At 43.0% G+C, this 19,767-nt stretch overlaps 2 protein-coding genes across 2 annotated transcripts; one reads left to right on the top strand and one right to left on the bottom strand.

Annotated features, from left to right (window-relative positions):
• Positions 1-387: 387 nt before the first annotated feature.
• MRPL43 (mitochondrial ribosomal protein L43) lies at positions 388-5,903 on the bottom strand. The gene is made up of 4 exons (XM_054982964.1): positions 5,877-5,903; positions 5,420-5,648; positions 1,017-1,123; positions 388-638 (listed from the first exon to the last, which is right to left on the bottom strand). The coding sequence occupies exons 2-4, from the start codon at positions 5,548-5,550 to the stop codon at positions 409-411; spliced, it is 468 nt and encodes a 155-aa protein (XP_054838939.1). The 5' UTR covers positions 5,551-5,648; positions 5,877-5,903; the 3' UTR covers positions 388-408.
• Positions 5,904-6,281: 378 nt separating this feature from the next.
• TWNK (twinkle mtDNA helicase) lies at positions 6,282-17,684 on the top strand. Its single transcript, XM_054984211.1, has 5 exons — positions 6,282-7,677; positions 8,848-9,088; positions 9,710-9,817; positions 11,363-11,504; positions 12,369-17,684. Exons 1-5 carry the CDS (start codon positions 6,432-6,434, stop codon positions 12,675-12,677), a joined length of 2,046 nt encoding a protein of 681 aa, XP_054840186.1. The 5' UTR covers positions 6,282-6,431; the 3' UTR covers positions 12,678-17,684.
• Positions 17,685-19,767: the final 2,083 nt, after the last annotated feature.

Here is a 19,767-nt window from a genome sequence, read left to right as displayed (position 1 = left end):
ATGATCATCTGAACAAACCCAAAGTAGTCGTAGATTTTCCGGGCTGTATGGTTGTGGTCTTGGCACTGTAGTTCCTGACGTTTCGCCAGCAGCTGTGACTGGCATCTTCAGAGGTGTTGCACCAAAAGACAGAATTCACTGTGTCAAAGTGTGGAGAAAATGTTAGCAGGTAATTTATATCTACTCGGGAAGGTGTCATCCTGTAAGTTTCCCAGGTTTTGGCAAACTGATCTTATCCTTTCAGTACCAGTTTCCTTAAGGAAGGAGACCTTATCCATTGCTGCATAGTAGAAAGCACTTTAAGATTAAGGGGGTTTGGTTCAGATACCTGAACTCCTGGCCCAAGACAAATTTCCACTTAAAAATCAGTGAGCAGAAACCAACACATTCATTTTGAACCATCATAATTTATTTTTGTGGGGATGAAAGACACTGTTGACCAATTTCTTGCACGCTGAGCACACTAGGCTTGTTTGTGAAGGGATGCCACTGGCCTTGTATACTAGGGTTATCTGTATGGAAGGGTTTTCGGATGCGTATGATCTCTAGGCCGGATTGGTTGGCCAACTTGTGGATGATCTCTGCAATCTCATCAGATGTCTTGCTGGTTAAAAATTTCTCTTCCACAGTCCCATTCACTTTGCAAAAGAGAAGAGAATACATGGATGAAACCAAAACTCTACTCTCATTCAATCTAGCAGAAACAGTTCTCTAGGAACTTGTATATCACTCATTCCTGCCAAGATTTTTAGTTGTTGGCGAGGTCCAAAGTAAAACAAAATTAATCTTTAAATTTCTCTCCTTGATTTTTAAATTCATTAATGCTATAAATTAAGGTCTACTTTACAATTGCACAATATGATTCTTCTAGCAAACAGTGCATGCATCCAATGCTAGTGCTTTGTGAAAAGGAAGGAAGCTCTTGAAAGTACACATGCCTACTACATTATTACAAATAAATTTCACACAATTCTCTACCACATCTCTCCTAATAATCAGTAGTTTTTCATACTCACAATATTCAGCCACTACTGTGGGGATCCTGATCTTCTTTGGACACACATAAAATACAATCTGAGGGTTTTGCCTGGCAAAATCCACCACCTTTTCTTCGACATACTCTCTAGAACAAGATAAAAAGCCCCATATGGATATTAAAAAACAAATTATACTGAAAAGGAAACCAAAGCTGATAGAATTAAGAATAAAGCAGTGCTTGGAAGCTACCCAGGGTCAGTCATAATCAGTACTTAGATAGAAGTCAACCAAGGAAGACTAGGGTTCCTATGCAGGGAAGTGCAATGACAAACCACCTCTGCTCATCTCTTGCCTTGAAAATCTCATGAAGTATAACTTCATGGAGCTGTCACAAGTCAGTTGTGACTTGATGGCACTTTATTATTATTAATTATACAGCCTTGTCATTATGGTGACATTATGATAATGGCCTCTTTATTTCCAATCATTCCTAACACTCCTAAAATGGAATTTACCCTTTTCATGATTGTCAAACACAGCATTGATAAACTTACTGAGCTTCCCACTATGACCCTAAGAGCTTGTTCCTTGTTAGTTATTGCCAGTTCAAACACTATTGGTGAATATATGAAGTTAGAATATTTTTGCCCAAATGTTCAATTTACATTGCCATTTACTACTTGCCATTTTTTTGCCCATTCACCAAGTTTGGAGAGATTCTTTGAAATGCTTTAGTTTTCACTATCCTGAATAATTTGTTGTTATCCATATACTTGGTAAAGTCTCTTCCCACCCTAACTCTAGACTGTTTGTCAGCAAGTTAAATAGCATCAATATAGAGAAGTGTATCTTCCATGTCAGTAACTGTTTACTCTTATCAATGGTTTCTGGTTCTTTATCCAGTAACCCATCTATAAGAAGGCCTTTTATCAAAGGATTGCTAAATCTACTCAGGAGACTTTGGTGAAAGACACTGCCAAAAGCTTTTTGATCCAGGGAAGTTAGCTGTGTTAGTCTGTAGTTGTGAAGTCTTTGTAATTGCTCCTCTGCAGCACTTTTGGAGTGTATTTGCATCCCAATATTTTTAGAAAGCTGCAGAAAAATTGCTATTCTCTCAGCCTAATTAATTATCTCATACTATTGTTCCTGAATAGGGATTTGAATAACATTGCATATGTTAAGTAACTGGAACATGCATTTACCCACTGGGAAACTTGATGTTTCACTATCGTTATTTAAGAGCATGAACGTGTTTTGTAGCTACAGATGCAGTGTAAATGCAAAGTTTTTCACCACTGTAAGAATTTCAGCTGCAGGGGTCTCAGTAAAATGCATTTTGTCTACATTCAGGGTGGGTAAAGTCATTAAATGTTTATTTTATAAAATAGCTGACATCACTTATTTAATTTTTAATCACTGGTTCTATGATTTAAAATTAGTTTCTAATTTCATATCTTAATTCAAAGCACAAATTTTCATTGTCATATCACTAATTAATCCACTCTATTCACACATCTGCATTTCAAGCCAATACACTTTCATTTCTTGTTCTAACTCATTCCTTATAAAAGCACTGAATTGCAGCAATACAAAGGGAACACAGTTCACTCAAGGTAACAACCCCCATATTTACTGCACTATCAGATAAACCCATATCACAAATAACCAGATTATAATGTCCCAGAAGCAGAGTGCTAAGGGGATTCCATAAATAAAGCCACATGGCTCTGGATAAGCATGTGAATAACTCATGCTTTTGAGAAAAATAAAAATTTTTCAGTAACCAGCTCCTCTTCAGCACAAGCTTGCATTTGTGTTCACAAGAAGCCAGCAGGATTTCCACTCAAATTGTCAATTATCCACCATAATTGTCAATTATGGAGATCTTCATCCATAAAATAAGCCCGTGTTTCACATAACTATTGTGTTATGAATATGAAGAGCTCCACTTCCAGTGAGAGACAGCAGACGCAGGCGATGAGCTCTGTTCTGAACGAATTTGTTTTAATTGTAGTTTAGTCTATATTAGGATATTTTTTCTTTTCTCGCTCTGGAGTGTGGTATAGTTTGTTGCAGCCTAGGAGAGTAGAGTTTTCTTTTGAAGTGGCTGACCTTGGTCGGCTGGAATGATTTTTCCTCCCGCTTGGAAAATGCAGAGCCTAATTAATCTCTTATCCAGGCATTGGTCATTGGGAGGGAGGGAGATTTGTCTCTCCTTTTCTCTCCCCCTTTATTTTTCTAGTTCTTATTCTTAAAGTGTAGATGATTGGGGAAGGCAATGGCAAACCACCCCGTAAAAAGTCTGCCAGGAAAACGTCATGATGCGACGTCCCTCCACGGGTCAGTAATGACTCAGTGCTTGCACAGGGGACTACCTTTACCTACTCTAGTAATCTACTTTATTCTATTTAATTTAATTGGAGGCTTTATGGTGCAAAAACATTAATATTCTTAGTTTTATCTGTTGTCTTGTTTATTTTGTGTTGTCTATTTAGTTATTCATCTTCACGCTATCAGTATCTCTAAGCTGTAACTGTTGAATTTTGGTTTTAGTTTAATTTTATAGCTATTCTAGCTATTTTATCAGAATTTTATTATTGGGGTTTTAAATCTAGGGGTTTTATCAGAGCCACATTTTAACTTACTAGTAATCTGCATTTTACAAGCTTTATTACAAGCTGTATTTTACAAGTTTTATTAATGTTATGTCCTACATTTTAGATAGAATTTTATTTTCATTTATTGGTTTTGTAGAGGCTAGCCCCTGGTGATATATCAACAATAATTGGGGAGGGGGGGGGAGGTCCATCTGTTATGACCGGGAAGTGCCAAATGTAAAGCAAAGTAAGATAGAGGAGTATTTTCAGCAGCTTCCACTAACTGTACTTGCAAGTAAGTTTGCCCGTTTACTAAATGATGTGTCAGTACCACCTAGTTTTGAGGATTCTAAACTGACCCCCTCTGAATGCTTTTGAAGAACTATTGTGTGATGTGTTTCTTCCACAAGGCAGAACACAATTTTGTAATTGTAATTACCTAATTACCACCCTCACACATACATAACAATAATACTGAGTTATATTGTACATGTCAGCTAGATGTGGTGGGCACTCTGTCCTGCAGAAGAGGCTCTTCCTCCAGCAGAAAAGTCTCCCTGTGCTATAAGAAGACTCCACATTTAGCAGAGTGGGAAGGATACAGTACGTTATTCTGACTGGACTCATTGAAGTTCCCATAGATTAGATCTCTACAGCACAGCTAATTTGCTATTAACAAACTTTAATAGATTTGAAGATGCAGCATTCATAAAACTTATGTTCTGTGGCCAAGGTTTTACAACTCACTGCGCAACCATTTTCCTTGGGAAATTCAAACAAACTCAGCCACTATAATCTGTAATTCAGTGCGTCCCGACCATAGATATGATTATAATATTATTTTCTACCTCATCAAACAAGTCCATACTCAAGAGTAGCTCTGCTGTAGAGCCTGACTGGCCTTGCAAAATGACCTAGGTCCAGTTAAAAAGACCAGATGATGTGATAACTCCCTGCCTGAGACCATGGAAAGCTGCTGCTAGTCAGTAGCAGCAGCAGTAGCTGAACTGAATAGACCAATGGCCTGCCTCATTATAAGGCAGATTTATCTAACATATTTGGAGTTTGCTAGAACCAACCCTTTACAAACTAAGCTTAAGCTAGTCAAGCAGATGAGGAGAACATACAAAAGAACTACAAAACACTGTTTTCAGGTGAGAAAAACAATTGTATTTAGAAGTTGAAACTACATTGCAGGAGCTAGAATCGGGGCAGGTGAGTGGATGGGCAGTCTCATCTCACATGTGCACGTGAGACATTCTAGTGATGTCTAGGGGGGAATTTCTGAATAAAGGTGCATTAAGCTGCTGTTACTAGATGAACGGCCATAGCTACTCAGAATCTGAAAAGGGGGGAAATGAATCAGTGCAGAGGTGTAAATAAGATAGCTCACAACAGTTCAGTATAAAAACAAATTATAGGAATAAGAACGAAACGGGACTAATGATTACAATGGACATAAAACCAGGTTACTGAGAATTATTAAACGGTTAGGCACGAAGCATGAAGAGGAGAGCCAGCTCCGTTGGGACTGTGGGAGGCTGCACTTCAGCGCGGTTTGCTCCACTGGAGTCGGGGCTTAGCCTCGGAACCCCTTTTCCAATGCCAAGGTCCTGTTTAAGAAGAGATACCTAAAAAGGGGGAAGAGGCTAAACGTGTAGGGGCACTTTCCCCCTCACATTTCTATCCCACTCTTCCCCAGAATTGAGGATGGCGCACTTTGATGGAATAAGCTAATTCCCCCTTCAGACACAACCACCCTGTGAGGCAGGCTCGGCTAGGAGAAAACGGCTAACCCGAACTTGCCCAGCCAGGTCCAGAGTCCCCCAAACAGCTCTACTTACCTCGCGCCCCGCGAGCTCGGCGCGTCGCGGCTGAGGGTCAGGGTGAGGCGCTGGAGCTGACACACGTAGCGGCCCACCCCGTTCCGCAAGACGCTGGCCAAGTAACGGCTCGGCGTCCCTCGGCCGGTCATGGCACACCGCAGAAGGGCAACAGGATCACCGCGGACTCCTCCTCTCCCGTCAGTCACAACGCCGGAAGCCCCTCACGAAGCTAGACGCCCGGCGAGGGCTGTTTCCATAGAGATAGCAAAAGATTAGGCCTCAAAACCGGAACTTCCGCTAGAAATTGACCGCCGCTCTTAACTACAATTCTCTATTGCGCGGCAAAACGCCGTTTTAAGTCTCTGTGATGAAGCCCCTTTTATGCTTTACATGAGAATTTAAATAGGGGAGAAAGTTCAGGATTAGACCATAAATACTCCTAAGGACGCTGACGGTGGGTCCGCCCTCTTCTTACCTTTTCTGAATGCCAGGTCGCCCCGCCTACTTAGCCCCTCCAGAAGTGACGTGCCACTGTTGTGGTTCCCGGGTCAAAGCAATGGCGCGCTCTGTCCGGCTGCACGTGGGGGATTGAGAAGGACTCGTGGGCGGAGCTGGCCAAGCGGTGTAGGGGGGCCACGGGAGAGGCTGAGCCTCGGCGGGTGCAGTTTGCTAGAGGGGCTGAGGGACAGGGCCTTGGGGCGGGGGGTCCTAGGAAGGTGACCTGTTTATTAACAGGCGTTTGCGTGGAAAAACCTGTGCTGCGAACGGAGAACGGGTCGGGCGCTGTGTGAGACGGTCCTGGTTTGGGGTGCTGGGGGTGGGGGTGGGGGTGGGGGAGGAGAAGATGCTTAAGGACCAGGATCGGAGGTTGCGCCTCAGCCGGGAGAGTGTTCAGTAAAGGAGGAGAAAGGAATGGCTGGGAAAGTGGGATGGAGCTATGTCAGGCTGTGGTGGCTGTGGGAGCTATTCATTAGAAACTGCTTGTATGTCAAGGTGGTGGGCTCAGCTTGTATAGCATATTGAAAAAAATATGCAAAGCATGCACCTTTCTGCCTCTTGTGTAGAAGAAATGTGGTTCCCTGTGTATTCCTTGCGCATTCTTTCTAATTGTTGGTCTTTGGGAGGTAGATGGGTCCTGGCAAGCAGCCGTACTTGCAGACACTACAAGAAGGAAATGCTTCCATCCCCAGAAGGACCCATCCCACCTGTGTCAGTCACAGAGATACGACAGTACTTGAGGGCGCAAAATATCCCTTTTCATGATGGCTACAGTTGTCTTCACGCACCCAGCATTTTTGTGGAGGAGAAGCAGCAAGTTCGACATAGCTACAGCCTGTTTATTGACAAAACCACAGGTCGCTTTGTCTGCACAGCCACACTGGTTGAGGGTAACTGGCAAGACTTCCAGGCCAGTGTTGAGTTAAAACACAATGGTGTGGCTCTCAGTGAACTACTGAAGACTGATGAGCAAAAGGATAAAGCTGGGGAGGATGCCAACCACATTTGGGAGAGAGCTTTGCCTCTCTGGGAACTGCTAGATAAACAGGAGACACAGGAAGCCAAGGCGGCATTTGGCATTTCCATTGTGTCTGATACCACACTGAAGCGTTTTGGGGTGCGTTATCTGCGGACAGCTCGGGCCTTGGTCTTCCCATGGTTCAGCCCCCGGGGCACTAGTCTAAAAGGCTTAAAGCTTCTGGGGATTGAATGCAAAGGAGAGATGGTATGCCATGTGGAAAACACTCTGCCCCGGCCAGGAGCTTATTACAATCTCTTTGGACTGCCGTTGATTAGCCGGAGAGATACAGAAGTGGTCCTGACTGGACGGGAGCTGGATGCCTTAGCGCTACACCAGGCAACTGGACTACCAACTCTGGCCTTGCCCCGAGGGATTTCCTGCCTCCCCCCAGCCCTTCTTCCCTACTTGGAACAGTTTAAAAGGATTACACTTTGGCTGGGGGAGGATCTCCGAGCTTGGGAGGCTGCCAAGCTCTTTGCCCGCAAACTGAATCCTAAACGATGTTCTTTGGTGCGTCCTAGTGACCAGCAACTCCGTCCCCTAGAAGCTTTCTCCCGTGGTTTAAGCCTCACCAAGATTTTGCGTGCTGCCCTGCCTGCTGGCCATAAGTCCATAATTTCATTTCGCCAACTGCGTGAAGAGGTGTTTGGAGAGCTGGCCAATGTGGAACAGGTGGCTGGGGTCAAATGGGCTCGTTTTCCAGAAATGAACAAACTCCTGAAGGGCCACCGAAAAGGGGAGCTCACAGTCTTCACAGGTGATTAAGTGTATTGTGCTTCAAACACCCCAAGCCATGCAGTGTGTATGTCATTGTTCAGTTCCTCTGCTGTTGGACTTGGGGTATTTTAGGCCACACCTCCTTTGTCAATTGTGACCTGTTATAAATGTATTCTTCTGCATTGTCTCTGTAATGTGTAGTTCTCAAGGTATGCTGCCAATAATATCCACAAGGCTTCTACAACTAATGGTTTATTGAGATGTTGGTTGGAAATTGCTAAATTAACTTTCAGTACCACATACACGTTGAATATCTTGTTACCATTGCCAGTCCTTTGCAGAATCATGCAAGTTTAAGCCCATTGTGCAATCCTATGTACAATGGGCTTAGGATTGCACAGTAAGTCTTGTTGCATACTTGATTTACTTCAGAATGTTCTGAGTTTGCAGTTTACAGGAATGAGACCATGGTACTAAGTAATTCTGTTGATCCTGGGCTCAGGGGTTTTTTTGTGTGTGTTACTGTTTGTTTGCTGTGACCTCCGAATACCATTTGGCCTATAATTATGATGATTGCTTTATTGTTCTAACTGGGTTGGGGAACCTTTATTTGGTGGGGGTTATCTTGCATGTTTTATTGACGAGCACATTTTTGCCCATTTTAAATTACCTAATAGAATAAACGAAGAATGCACATGCTCATACAAGGCATGCACATACCCCTGCCACACCCAATTGTAGGGTTGCCAGGCCCCCTCAATCTCCCAGCGGGGGATCGGGGCCCAGCTCTTACCTCTTTGTTGAGGGGTGTGCGCACGTGAAGCGGGAAGTGACGTCATCACGCAGAGGCCCCCCCCCCCCAAACACGCCCATGTTCTGCAGGGGCTCGCGGTGGGAGCTGCTGTGGAGCGCAGGAACACTCCTGCACTCCACAGTGGCCCAAACCGCGGTGGTGGATTGGGCCTGTTTTGAGGCTGGCGAGGTAAGTGGGCAGTGAGGTGTGGGGGCAAAGGCAGGGGATCCCCCGCCCCCACCGGGGGTCTGGCACCCCTACCCAGTTGTGCAGTCTATCTGACAATGCATGCATTCAACACCCTGCAGAAGAAGGTGCCTGTCAGTCCATATGGAAACTCACTGTTAAATTAGTTGTCATGTAGATTGGAAAATATTTTCTAAACTTGTTGATTTTACCCTTGTCTCTATGGTGTAGGCCCAACAGGCAGTGGGAAGACAACTTTCATCAGTGAATATGCCTTGGATCTCTGTATGCAGGGGGTGAATACTTTGTGGGGCAGCTTTGAGATCAACAATGTGCGCTTGGCCAAGATCATGCTTACCCAGTTTGCCATGGGACACCTGGAGGTGCAGCTGGAAAACTATGATGAGTGGGCAGACAAATTTGAAGATCTTTCTGTCTACTTCATGACTTTCCATGGGCATCAGAATATCAAGTAAAGGCAGCTTCCTTCCTGTACACTATGTGTTAAATTTCCTGATGCTGAGGTGGAAGATGTAGTGTGTGGCGTCTTAATTGACAGCGTTGTTAAGACCGCATGGTTAATATTTACTGGGAAGAAATCTGTGGGAACTATTCATAGATGAGCATACTTTAGATCAAGGTGTAAGTGTCCTGCAGATAGAAGGCTCTTAGTGTAATAGCTGATGTGGATACTAAAATAACTGAAGAGGTTTTTTGTGCTGCTAATCTGGGAGACACAAAACAAGAGCCATGTGGTTCATGTTCTGTCTCTGTCTGCATTGAGGCAGGGTGATGGAGAAGCTACAAGAGTGATCATGATTGCTCATCTTGAGCAGCTTTAAAAATTGAGAAACATCCTGCAGCTGGGCACAGTTCTCCATGAACTTTTTGAGGGAGTTAAACAGATGCTGACTTGGGTGCAGGATGAGGGTGGCAGGGTGGCACAGTTGCATTCTGATGGGTTAAATTGGGCAGTGCCCTGTCATATCCTTGCTGCAGGGTACAGGATTATGAGGATTAATACATAAGTGAGGAAGTTTGCTTCTGTGTTAAAGAGTGTGTGCTACTGAGCTGCGTATCTTCTTCCTTGCAGGACAGTGATAGACACCATGCTGCACGCTGTATATATGTATGACATTACCCATGTGATCATTGACAACCTCCAGTTCATGATGGGCCAGGAGCAGCTCACTGTGGACAGGTATACCATCCCCTTTCATGCTTCCTCCCCCTGCTTACACTGAGTTCCTCCTCTGTTTCTTTTGCTTAGTCAGTTTCCTTATTACAATAGCTTATGCAGCTCAACTATCTCCTATTATTTATATGCCAGACTACATCCCAGTTCAAACTATGCTTACTTAGGACCACTGAAGACATAATGCTCCTGAGTACTTAACCTATATGAGAAGCAGGCCATAAGCTTGCAAACTTCCTAATGCTCCTGAGTACTTAACCTATATGAGAAGCAGGCCATAAGCTTGCAAACTCCCTCTCTTCTAGAGTGTGAATTGCTGATTTAATTGTGATTAAGCATTATATCGGCAGTAAGGTTGGGTTGTATCCAGGTATATGCAAGGATCCCTTAGCTTCCTGGATTTCCCTTCCTGCCAGAGGACATTTCCATCCTGGAAAAGCTTATTCCCAACATTTTAGGATCCATATGAGGTACTAACCATGTGAGTTGGGGGCTCTCATAGGGAGGGAGAAGTGTGCAAAATCTCTCATCGTAGTTCTAGTCATGGAAGCGGCAAGAGGGAATGATTTCATCACCCAGCTCTTGTTAGTATGAATCTGCATGAGTCCCACAATCTCAGCTTTGCCAGGGTCAGAAGTAGCTGCTACAGAGAGGGAGAGGCAGGGGAGACTGATGACTGTTGGCACCTTCTGCTGACAGATCATGGAATCTAATCCATTAACTGTAGCAAAGACTACCCATGTTCCCACTTAACCATTGTTAAGTCTAGCAAAGATTCACATTCTGCTTACGTGGGAATCTGATTGACCTTCACTGTAATTACTGCTAATGCAATACTGATGAGATGAGTGGTGAAATTCCATGATCTAAAAGTTTGGGTGTCGAGGGGTGGGTAGATATATGACCTAATTGTAAACTATGATTGCGCCAGCCCTAGGTAATCTTGGTGCCAGTGATTATATATAAAGATATAAAGGGGAAAGGTTGGTAAACAGACTTATATTTCTTATAAAGGAGGTGACTATGAAGATTTGCGGGCAAGGGGAAATCTCATTTCTCCTTCCTTCCCTAGCTCTAATATTCCTTCACCAGCTCTCCTTCAAGCTTTGGCTTGCCTCTTCCTTTCCTCCCCTTGTCACCTCCTGCTGCTGACCTCCTCTTCTTTTTGGTGATCACATTTTCATAGACTGTTATAGCTGCTTTGTCAACCAAATATGCCAGCTGAACTCCAGCAGGGCTTTGTTTTTGTGACATTAGTGCATGTACTGATGTTGCTTTTAACTTGAGGGTTTTTTTTTAAGCCTAAGATCTTTGTGTAGGGGTTCCTTTCGAAACAGTAGCTATGGCTGGCCCCATTATGCATATTTCCGTATGGGCTTGTAACCATTGCTATCAACATTTTTCGTTCTCTTTACAAGTAAACATCCAGTCCTCTATGTGTATGTCAAATATCGCCCCTTCTCATTTTAATTTTCCTGCGAATGTATGCAAAACAGCGGCTTCCTGAGGATTGCGCCAAGATACATTTATTCCACCAAATTGCCATTCCAGGCTTGCTGTCCAAGACTACATTGTGGGTGCCTTCCGGAAATTTGCCACAGACAATAACTGTCATGTGACTCTGGTAATTCACCCTCGGAAGGAAGATGAAGAGAGAGAGTTACAGACTGCCTCAATTTTTGGGTCTGCAAAGGTGAGTGCTTATTGGTAACAGTTGTCAAGAAGGTGAATAGGTCTCAGTCACTAGAGAGCTGTACTGGCAGCTTGTTTGGAACCTTTTTTATTTGTAAGAAACAGAGTTTGTTACATCACCTGTTTGTCATAACCTTTTGAAGCTGCCAGTTCCCAGCATGATTTCATCTGGCACTTGGTTAACTCATCAAACTGGGCCAGCAGAGTCAATTCATATTTATTTATTTACTTCATACCCTGCTTTTTTCCCCTAAGAAAAACATATCATTCGCCTAGCCTCAATTTTATCCTCACAACAGCCCTGTGAGGTTGGTTAGGCTTAAAGTATCTATCAGAGACCATGGCAGAATGGTGAAGGAGGAAAGGATTACCTGCCAGGTGCTTTAGCAAACATCTGTAGATGGAAGTGGGACTTCGGTTTCAGATTGGTGTGGACTTAATTTTCTCCCATTGAAGTCAGTGGGAATACAAGGTACTTGATTGTGGTTTGATTGTGACAATCTTGTTTTTAAAAGACATATCCTTGTTTTGATCATATCAGATTACTGGCATAATAGTTTTTAGTGCCTATATGGCTGGAAGAGCCAGTTGATGAGGAAATTACCACGTTTTTTGGGAGGTGGGTATGTGGAACTGCAAGAAACTGTTAAAAAAGGATAACCCAGAAAAAGTGTAGCAGGATTAGCAGGCAAAACCCAATAGCTAGCACATTGAATATCACTTTTTTCACATTGTATGCATGTTAAATTTGCTTTTTAGCAGCTGTCTTCTAGCTCCTTGCATTATTGCAACTTGGACTCAGTGCTATACAAGGTGATCTCTGCTGTAGTGAAATAAACTTTTCCTTCATGTATCTCTTGTGCAGGCTAGCCAGGAAGCTGACAATGTGTTGATCCTGCAGGACAGGAAACTGGTGACAGGCCCAGGCAAGCGCTACCTGCAGGTTTCCAAGAATCGCTTTGATGGGGATGTAGGAATCTTTCCTCTGGAGTTCAGCAAAACATCCCTTACTTTTTCTGCCCCCATCAAAGGCAAAGCAAAGTTGAAAAAGGTTAAAGCTGAAAATAGTGTTTCCCCTAAGAATGCTCCAGCAGGTGGTGGTGGAGGTTCAAAGAAGCAGCGGTCCCAGCCACCCAGTACAGAGACTTCCCTAGATGGACCTGTCAAACCTTGAAGAAGTGAACTAGAATAGTATGCAGGAAGAGATGGAAGCCAGCAATATCACTGCCTGCCACCTGATTTCAGCAGCAATAATCTGTCTCTACTAAGCCAAGATAGGCTGATTTTATGGCCCCTTTGCCAACTGTTTTTCTTTGAAGTCAAGTGCTAACCTATGCACGAAATCTGTCATCAGATGCAGGAATAGCTCAGTTACCTCTGTTATCAAGCAATAATCTTGAGATGAGACTTGGGTCCTTTCCCCCAAGATAAGATGGGAGAGAGGGAATGCACAGGCCTTAGAAAAGAGTTTGCAGGATAGTCAGGTGGGTATGAAGAACAGCCTGCATGTTCTATTTAGGTTGGCCCTTGCTGCTTCTCCATTTTCTGCTGTTACACTGGAAAACACCACCAAGAGGAGAATTAACTTCTGCATTCTGTGTGTGATTCTTGCATTAATGTGTAAACAGGATAAGATTTGCAAGCTGATGTAATTAAAGATCCCAGATGTCAATTTGGTCCTTGTTTAGGCACACCTGTATCACAGTGCCACCAGAAAAGTTATGACAGGAGCTCGAAGAACAGAGAAAGTTATTTTAATTTAATTTATTGCATTTCTAGCCTGTCCTCCCCGCGTGTAGGCTCAGGGCAGGTAACAACATTAATAATATTAGAATAACATAAATACAAATCAATAATATAAAACAAGATACAAAAATTAAAACCAAATTCAAGTGGCAATGTGTGACATTAATGCACCTCATCAGGAATTCATTAGGGTAGAGAGGGCAGATTGCAGATGTCTCAGCTAAACAGCAAACCAAGGCCATAGCAGAGAGGCCAGTCAAGAAACCCAACCAAGCCTCAACTACTACCATAGGCCTGGTGGAACATCTCCATCTTACAGGCCCAGCGGAACTGTAAGAAGCCCTGCAGGGCCCTAGTCTTGATGGAGAAGCAATCCCACCAGGCCACTGCCAGGGCCAAAAAGGCCCTGGCCCTGGTTGAGGCTAGACAAACCTCCTTGAGACCAGGGACCACCAGAAGATATTGGTCGGCCAAATGAAGGGTGCTCTGGGGAACATATGGTGAGAGGCGGTCCCATAGGTATGTAGATCCCAGTCCTAGGGCTTTGAACATCATAGTCAAAACCTTAAACTTGACTCAGAATTCAATTGGTAACCAGTGCAGCTGGCACAGGACAGGTTGTATATGCGTCTGAACTGGTGGCCCAGTGAGGATGCATCGTGCTGCGTTCTGGACCAACTGTAATTTCCAGATCAGCTCTGTGTAGAGCGAGTTACAGTAGTCTAATATAGAGATGACTGTAGCTTGGATCACTGTAGCCAGGGTGCTACAGTGAGATAAGAGGAGGTATAAGAGGAGGTATTGAGAGAGATAAGAGGAGGTATAAGAAGAGTCAGCAGGGCTTAGTCTTAAATTGACCATTGCAGTAGCAGAACTGGAACTGAATCAGTGAGACTGAATCATTAGCACAATGGAGATCTCCCTGAAATGCCTTCCCCTTGAGTCTCTGGCTCAGCTTTTTTACTGATCTAGCCTAGTATGAATTCTAGTGAGGTCCGCCTAAAAGAAAAGCCACATTTCTTGTGGGTCTAAAGAGGATTTTGAAAAGCTGCTGTCAAGGGAAATAAACAAATCCAAACAACAGAGGCTTCCCTGGAATATACACTGAAACTGAGCACTTGTATATTTATCCTTGTATAAATATAGTACTTAAATTTATACAAGCATCTCTTCTATTCCCTTGGTGGTGGTTTTCCACCCTCAGTTTCAGACAAGGGAAATAATGCAGTATTATGGGGGAGGGGGAATATTTTTGAACCTTTAATGGTTTGTCAAACTTTTAAGTAAAAAGTTTGAAACAACTACCCCAAGTCCCTTCCCCCAAATTATAAGCATTGCAACTTTAAGAAGACCATAAATTGGTCCTGTTCCTGTTTGAGGAGAATAGTGTTGATAAAAGATGCAGCAAATCTGAGATTCTGACAAATCTGTCCAGTGAAGAAAATGCTGCTGTATGAAATCTGCTATCAGCAATGTTTGTGATAAATAGGTAGGCTGTAAGGCTCTGAAATGCATCGCTTCAGCCTCTTCAGTTTTAATGAGATGTGGAATTTTTGTAGGTTGAAATTTAAAGCCATTAACATTGACTGATTTTTGTGTGACCTTCTACCAGGAAGAGAAACTTTCATCATTAACTGTATTTGGAACAATTACATGGGGTGCAGAAAGTAGGGTTACTTGGCATTTTGTTGAATGTCTGTTTTATTAAATTTAAAAAGCTCCAGGTTTATATACCATGTATGAATGTTCCTTATATTGTCCACAAGAGGTCAGTCTCTGTTAGATTTTCACTTGCCTGAATTTGAAATGAGAGGTTCACTTGCCATTGTTTCCTTTGATTTCCATGCTTACCCACAGTGCCTCCATGCCCTGCCAAGCTTTTGATGTTACTGCAGGGTCCAGGTAACAGAACCTGGAGACTGCAGCAGCCAGTTCATTAGCATATAAGTGACTGCTAGTGCTACCAACTTGGTCATCCAGCCTAAGGTTTTGGTGATTTCAGCTGTTCCTGATAAACACTCACCTGCTCTCCTTTTATAAAATTGATAGAGAAGGAGGTTGCATAACTTCCCAGGGCATTCTTTTGTCTTTGGGCTATAAGACTGTGGTTTAGTGGTAGAGCACAGGCTTTGCGTGTAGAAAGTCCAAAGTTCAATCCTGGCATTTCCAGGGCCACAGGTAGCAGCTTTTCAGAAAGACCCCTCTGAACCAGAGATATTGGAGACCCTGTGCCAGTTCCAGCAAACAGTGCCAAGCTAAATGAACAGGTGGTCTTGCCTGGGTATAAGATGGCTTCATATATTCATGCACAATCCTGATAAGCACACTAAAGATCATGTGTCTTGTTCTGGCATCAACTGTTTTCTCCCCTTCTTTTCTGTGGCAGCATTTAAACCTTTAAAAACAAACTGATACAGCTAATGAGAGAAGTTTTCTTCTTATGGTCTCTTGGTTCCTCCTGTAAACAATGCTTTTCATTGCTATTTTCTTCTCCCAAGCAGTTTTGGGATCACAAAATCAAGCAGAGTTCAAATGTGGGTCACACGTAATCGAGCAAAGTTGAAACACGTCACACACAATTGCAATGAGAATTTTTGAGACACAGCAGCTTCAGAAAGCCCCTTTTGTGTGTATGTAAAGGCTAAATCAAGGGTTACTTGAGGGTGATAAATTATGTAATTGCCAATGTAAAAAAAGAAGAGCATTGTAGGTGTTGAATAGCACCTAAATGTTGACTGATGAGATGGCCACCAGGTATAGCCCAGGTGGGCTAGATCAGTGCATTTTGAATAGACATTTCATCTTTATGCATTTGTTTTGTTACCTCTTAGACATCTCTGGGCTTGCCATGAATGGGACATCGCTTGATATGTATGGAGAAATTTTAATTTTTTGGGTCCACAAAACCATTTGTAAATTGAATAGATTCTCCTGAAGTTTGTCTGCTGATCTGGTTGCTTCAATATCAAGGGATGTGGTTGTGCAGCTTAACCTCAGCTGAGGTCTATTGGGGCAAATACTGGATGTATTGTTTAACATATTTGGAGTCCAAGGACAGTCTGACAACTTGCTGCTTGACTTTTCTAACTGGAATCAGATCATCTGCTGCATCTCTGGAATCACTAGTGGATCCTTTACACCAGGCCTTACTGTCATGACGGGGAAATAAGTTGTGGGGTGCTCTAAGTATTTGAAGTGGCATAAAACCACTGTTGTATACACACTTATCTGTCTCAGGAGACTATGTTTGGGGGTGGAACCCAGTCAGAATGTGATGGGTGAAGAAGAAACTCTCCCCACACCTTTCTGTGTGAATTGTTTCCCATGTTCTCTACTACCATGCAACAATTCATGTATCTCTGTCATTCCTTAACAATTTTAGGGCTTAAAAGTTATTCACTGGCAGGAGCTGACTGATCCAAAAAGGAGACTTGATAGAGGCTGAAAGCAGGTTTGGTGAACAGTCCCATGTGTTCTGTCTCCGGAAGGAAAAGGGAGGAACCTGGCCAACATCTTTTATTAATTTAGCTGCTGGCAACATTGGGACAAGATGAAAAGGACTTGGCCACCATATGATGGGAATTGGAAGCAAGTTTAGGAATAAGGGCCTGGAGCTGGCTGAGAGCTTGTGTTCAACTGGGTCTGAGGACCAAGTTTGTGCCGTGGACAGGCCTGTTCCTTTGAACATAACCTAGTCCCCTGATTTCAATTAGCCTGAAACTCTTGTAGCAAGAGAGGTGGGAGTCCAAACCTCAAATTACAACACTGTATCCAAACGCCCACCAAACTCCAGGCATGTTTCAAAACTGAACTCTGATCTGTGGTTTTACTTGGAACTGAGTTTTGAGCCCATAGTTGAAACTATCGGAAGCTGAGCTATGCCTGGCAGCTATTTCCATTGCTGCTGCTAGTTGCTGTTGAAGGGATGTTTCAATCAGCAGAATCTCTCTTCCCAAGAATCCTGGGTGCTGTGGCCAAAGTGAATCTTTGCATTTGTAAGGAAAAGGAATTCTTTGTACAAATAATTTGTATTTGTGTAAAGCTGTGGCAAATGCTGCTTATATCAGGTAAAATAGTCTAATCCCATCTTCAGCTGAAACTCCTGGGGAAATGATCATTGGAATGATGAATCCTCTAGGCCACAGAATGTGATAGTCTCTGTTATAAAAGTGGGTGAGAGAGGGCAATAATGGAGATTCTTGGACATCTTCAGGGAGGTGTGGGAATATCTCCAGAAACTTGAGGTTTGTTCCCAGTAAGGCTTTAATTCACCAAAACACATTGCCTTAGCTACTATCAGTTTGATCTGTAAACCTGTTAAACTGGAGTACTAGGAGTAAAGTTGTTTAAATACCTTCGATTCCAAAGAGATTTAAGTATTCCTGCTAACTTTCTTGTTAATTAGGTGGTTTGTTTCACTGACAAGGGCAGTACTATCAAGTTGGAGCTTTTACAGTTCTTATATCCATGAGTCTGTTGTTTTAAATCATGGGATTATTATTTTCTAGAAATAAAAAAACATAACAAACAAGGTGGAAAACTCAGACATGCTGCTGTTCTATAGGTAAGAGTCTGTATAAACTTGACTGCTAAAGCTATCTATGCATTTTTACTTATCCCTCTTCCAAGGACCTCCTTGTGGGAGCATACTTGGCTCCTGATTTTATCCTCATAAGTCACTGTGAGGTAGGTGAGGCTGAGAGAGAGAGGCCCAAGTCACCCGGTGAGCTTCATGGAAGTTTGGAAATTTGACCCTGGGTCTCCCAGATTTCAGTCTGATATTACAAATTGCTGGTGAAGAAGTGGTGGAGCTATGACATTTGATCAAGAGACAGGAGTCAAGTGTTCACCGAAGTCCAACACTAAATATTGGAGCCCATGGATGAGTGGAGCAATGATACAGTGGAGATCATACCTTTGAACTTCAGCCATGTGGCAGACTTCAGAAATGGCCAACTTTTTTCCATTTTGAACAATAGTTTCTATACTCTGAGCTGTTGTATTTCAGTTCATGACATTGTCCTGCAAGAAACACAATTTAACGGTTTTTTCCAAACTCTATACTTGGCAATTAAAATTCTTGCAAGAGAAGAGCATTCTTTATTTTGCAAAATTGTTCAACTTCTCTTCAAGTTTACAGCAGTTCCAATTTTGCAATAGACCAGATGTGTGTCAGCTATGATTAGCACTTGGAGCAGAACAAAAGTACATAAAAGCTTATTGAAGTCAGAAGTTAGTGCCACCAAATACAATGGGGTTATTCCATAACAAGTAAGTGTCAGACTACAACCTTAAAAAGAAATTGGCATCATGGATGTGATTTCTGAAAAGCAACATGGAAAGCATTTCCTTTAGATTAAAGAATATTGGAATCCTGTCAGCTGTTCCTAACCACATTCAATCTGAACTAAACACCATTGTTTTCAAGGGGATGTACTTCCAAGAGAATCAACGTTGAAATCAATGGGATTAAGAGCCAAACTAGATGTAATAACAGCCACAGATCCTTCCAGTGGTCACCATCAGCATTTAAGCAGTAGTTGTAGTTTTTTTATGAGACCCTGATCTGGATGATGTGTGGGGAGTGGCAGCCTGAGGAGCTCTCCTCCCCCTCCAACCTCACCTTTTCAGGTCCCGAAACAGCCCCTTCATTGCTGTTTTGGCACCTGAAAAGGCGCATGAAGAGGAACGAGCTCCTAGGGCTATCGCACCTCACAAACAATCCAGTTCAGTTCAGCAACATTTATTCTCTTCACAAACAATCCAGATTGGGGCCTCATGGCAATTTTTAAAGAACTACAACTTTTTAAAAATGGTGACATTGGTTGTGGGAAGGAACCATGATCACTGTCACATCTAGTTTAACTCTCAATATGGTTATTATAGGGGCTGATGGAGTGTTTTTGTTGAAGTCTCTTTATATCAAGTTTTAAAGGCCTCAAAGGGGAGCGTTGCTAAAGGTCTAATTAGTGCAGGTCTACAGAGTCCAATAAGCTCAGGTTACTCCTTCGGATACGTCTCAGCCTGTTGTACTAGACAAAATATTTCAGAAGACCTTGACCAGGCCCTCCCTCAGTGTTTGTACCTGTTTTGCTTTCATTCTTATCTATGACTGGCCAGCCAAAGAGTTATCACTCCCATAAACCTGATGTTTCACCCTAAACAGGGTTACCAATGTCAGAGTGGGGCTTGGAGTTCTCCTGGAATTACAACTGATCTCCAGACTGAAGAGATCAGTTTCCCAGAAGAAATGACAGCCTCAGAGGACTGCTGGCAGCAGGAGTGTATGATGGGTTGCATTTTAAAAAGCCTAGAATGGCTCTACACATGCAACTGCAGGGCTGTTAAGAATCAGAGAGCTTTGAGTGACAGGTTACTCTAAGGGAGCTGATTGGGTAGCATGAGATGGAAAGAGGAGGGTCTGTTTTCAGTCCTTGCAGAGAGAGATGGAGTGGGAAGAGTTGGAAGACAGAATCCTAACAGAGCAGTTTTAACACTGGCAGGAGAACTGGGGAAAG

This window comes from Eublepharis macularius, chromosome 6, assembly GCF_028583425.1.
Source record: "Eublepharis macularius isolate TG4126 chromosome 6, MPM_Emac_v1.0, whole genome shotgun sequence".
In the NCBI taxonomy this organism is placed as follows: domain Eukaryota; kingdom Metazoa; phylum Chordata; class Lepidosauria; order Squamata; family Eublepharidae; genus Eublepharis; species Eublepharis macularius.
Note: the sequence above shows the minus strand (reverse complement) of the source record. Positions and strands in the feature narration are given on the sequence as shown.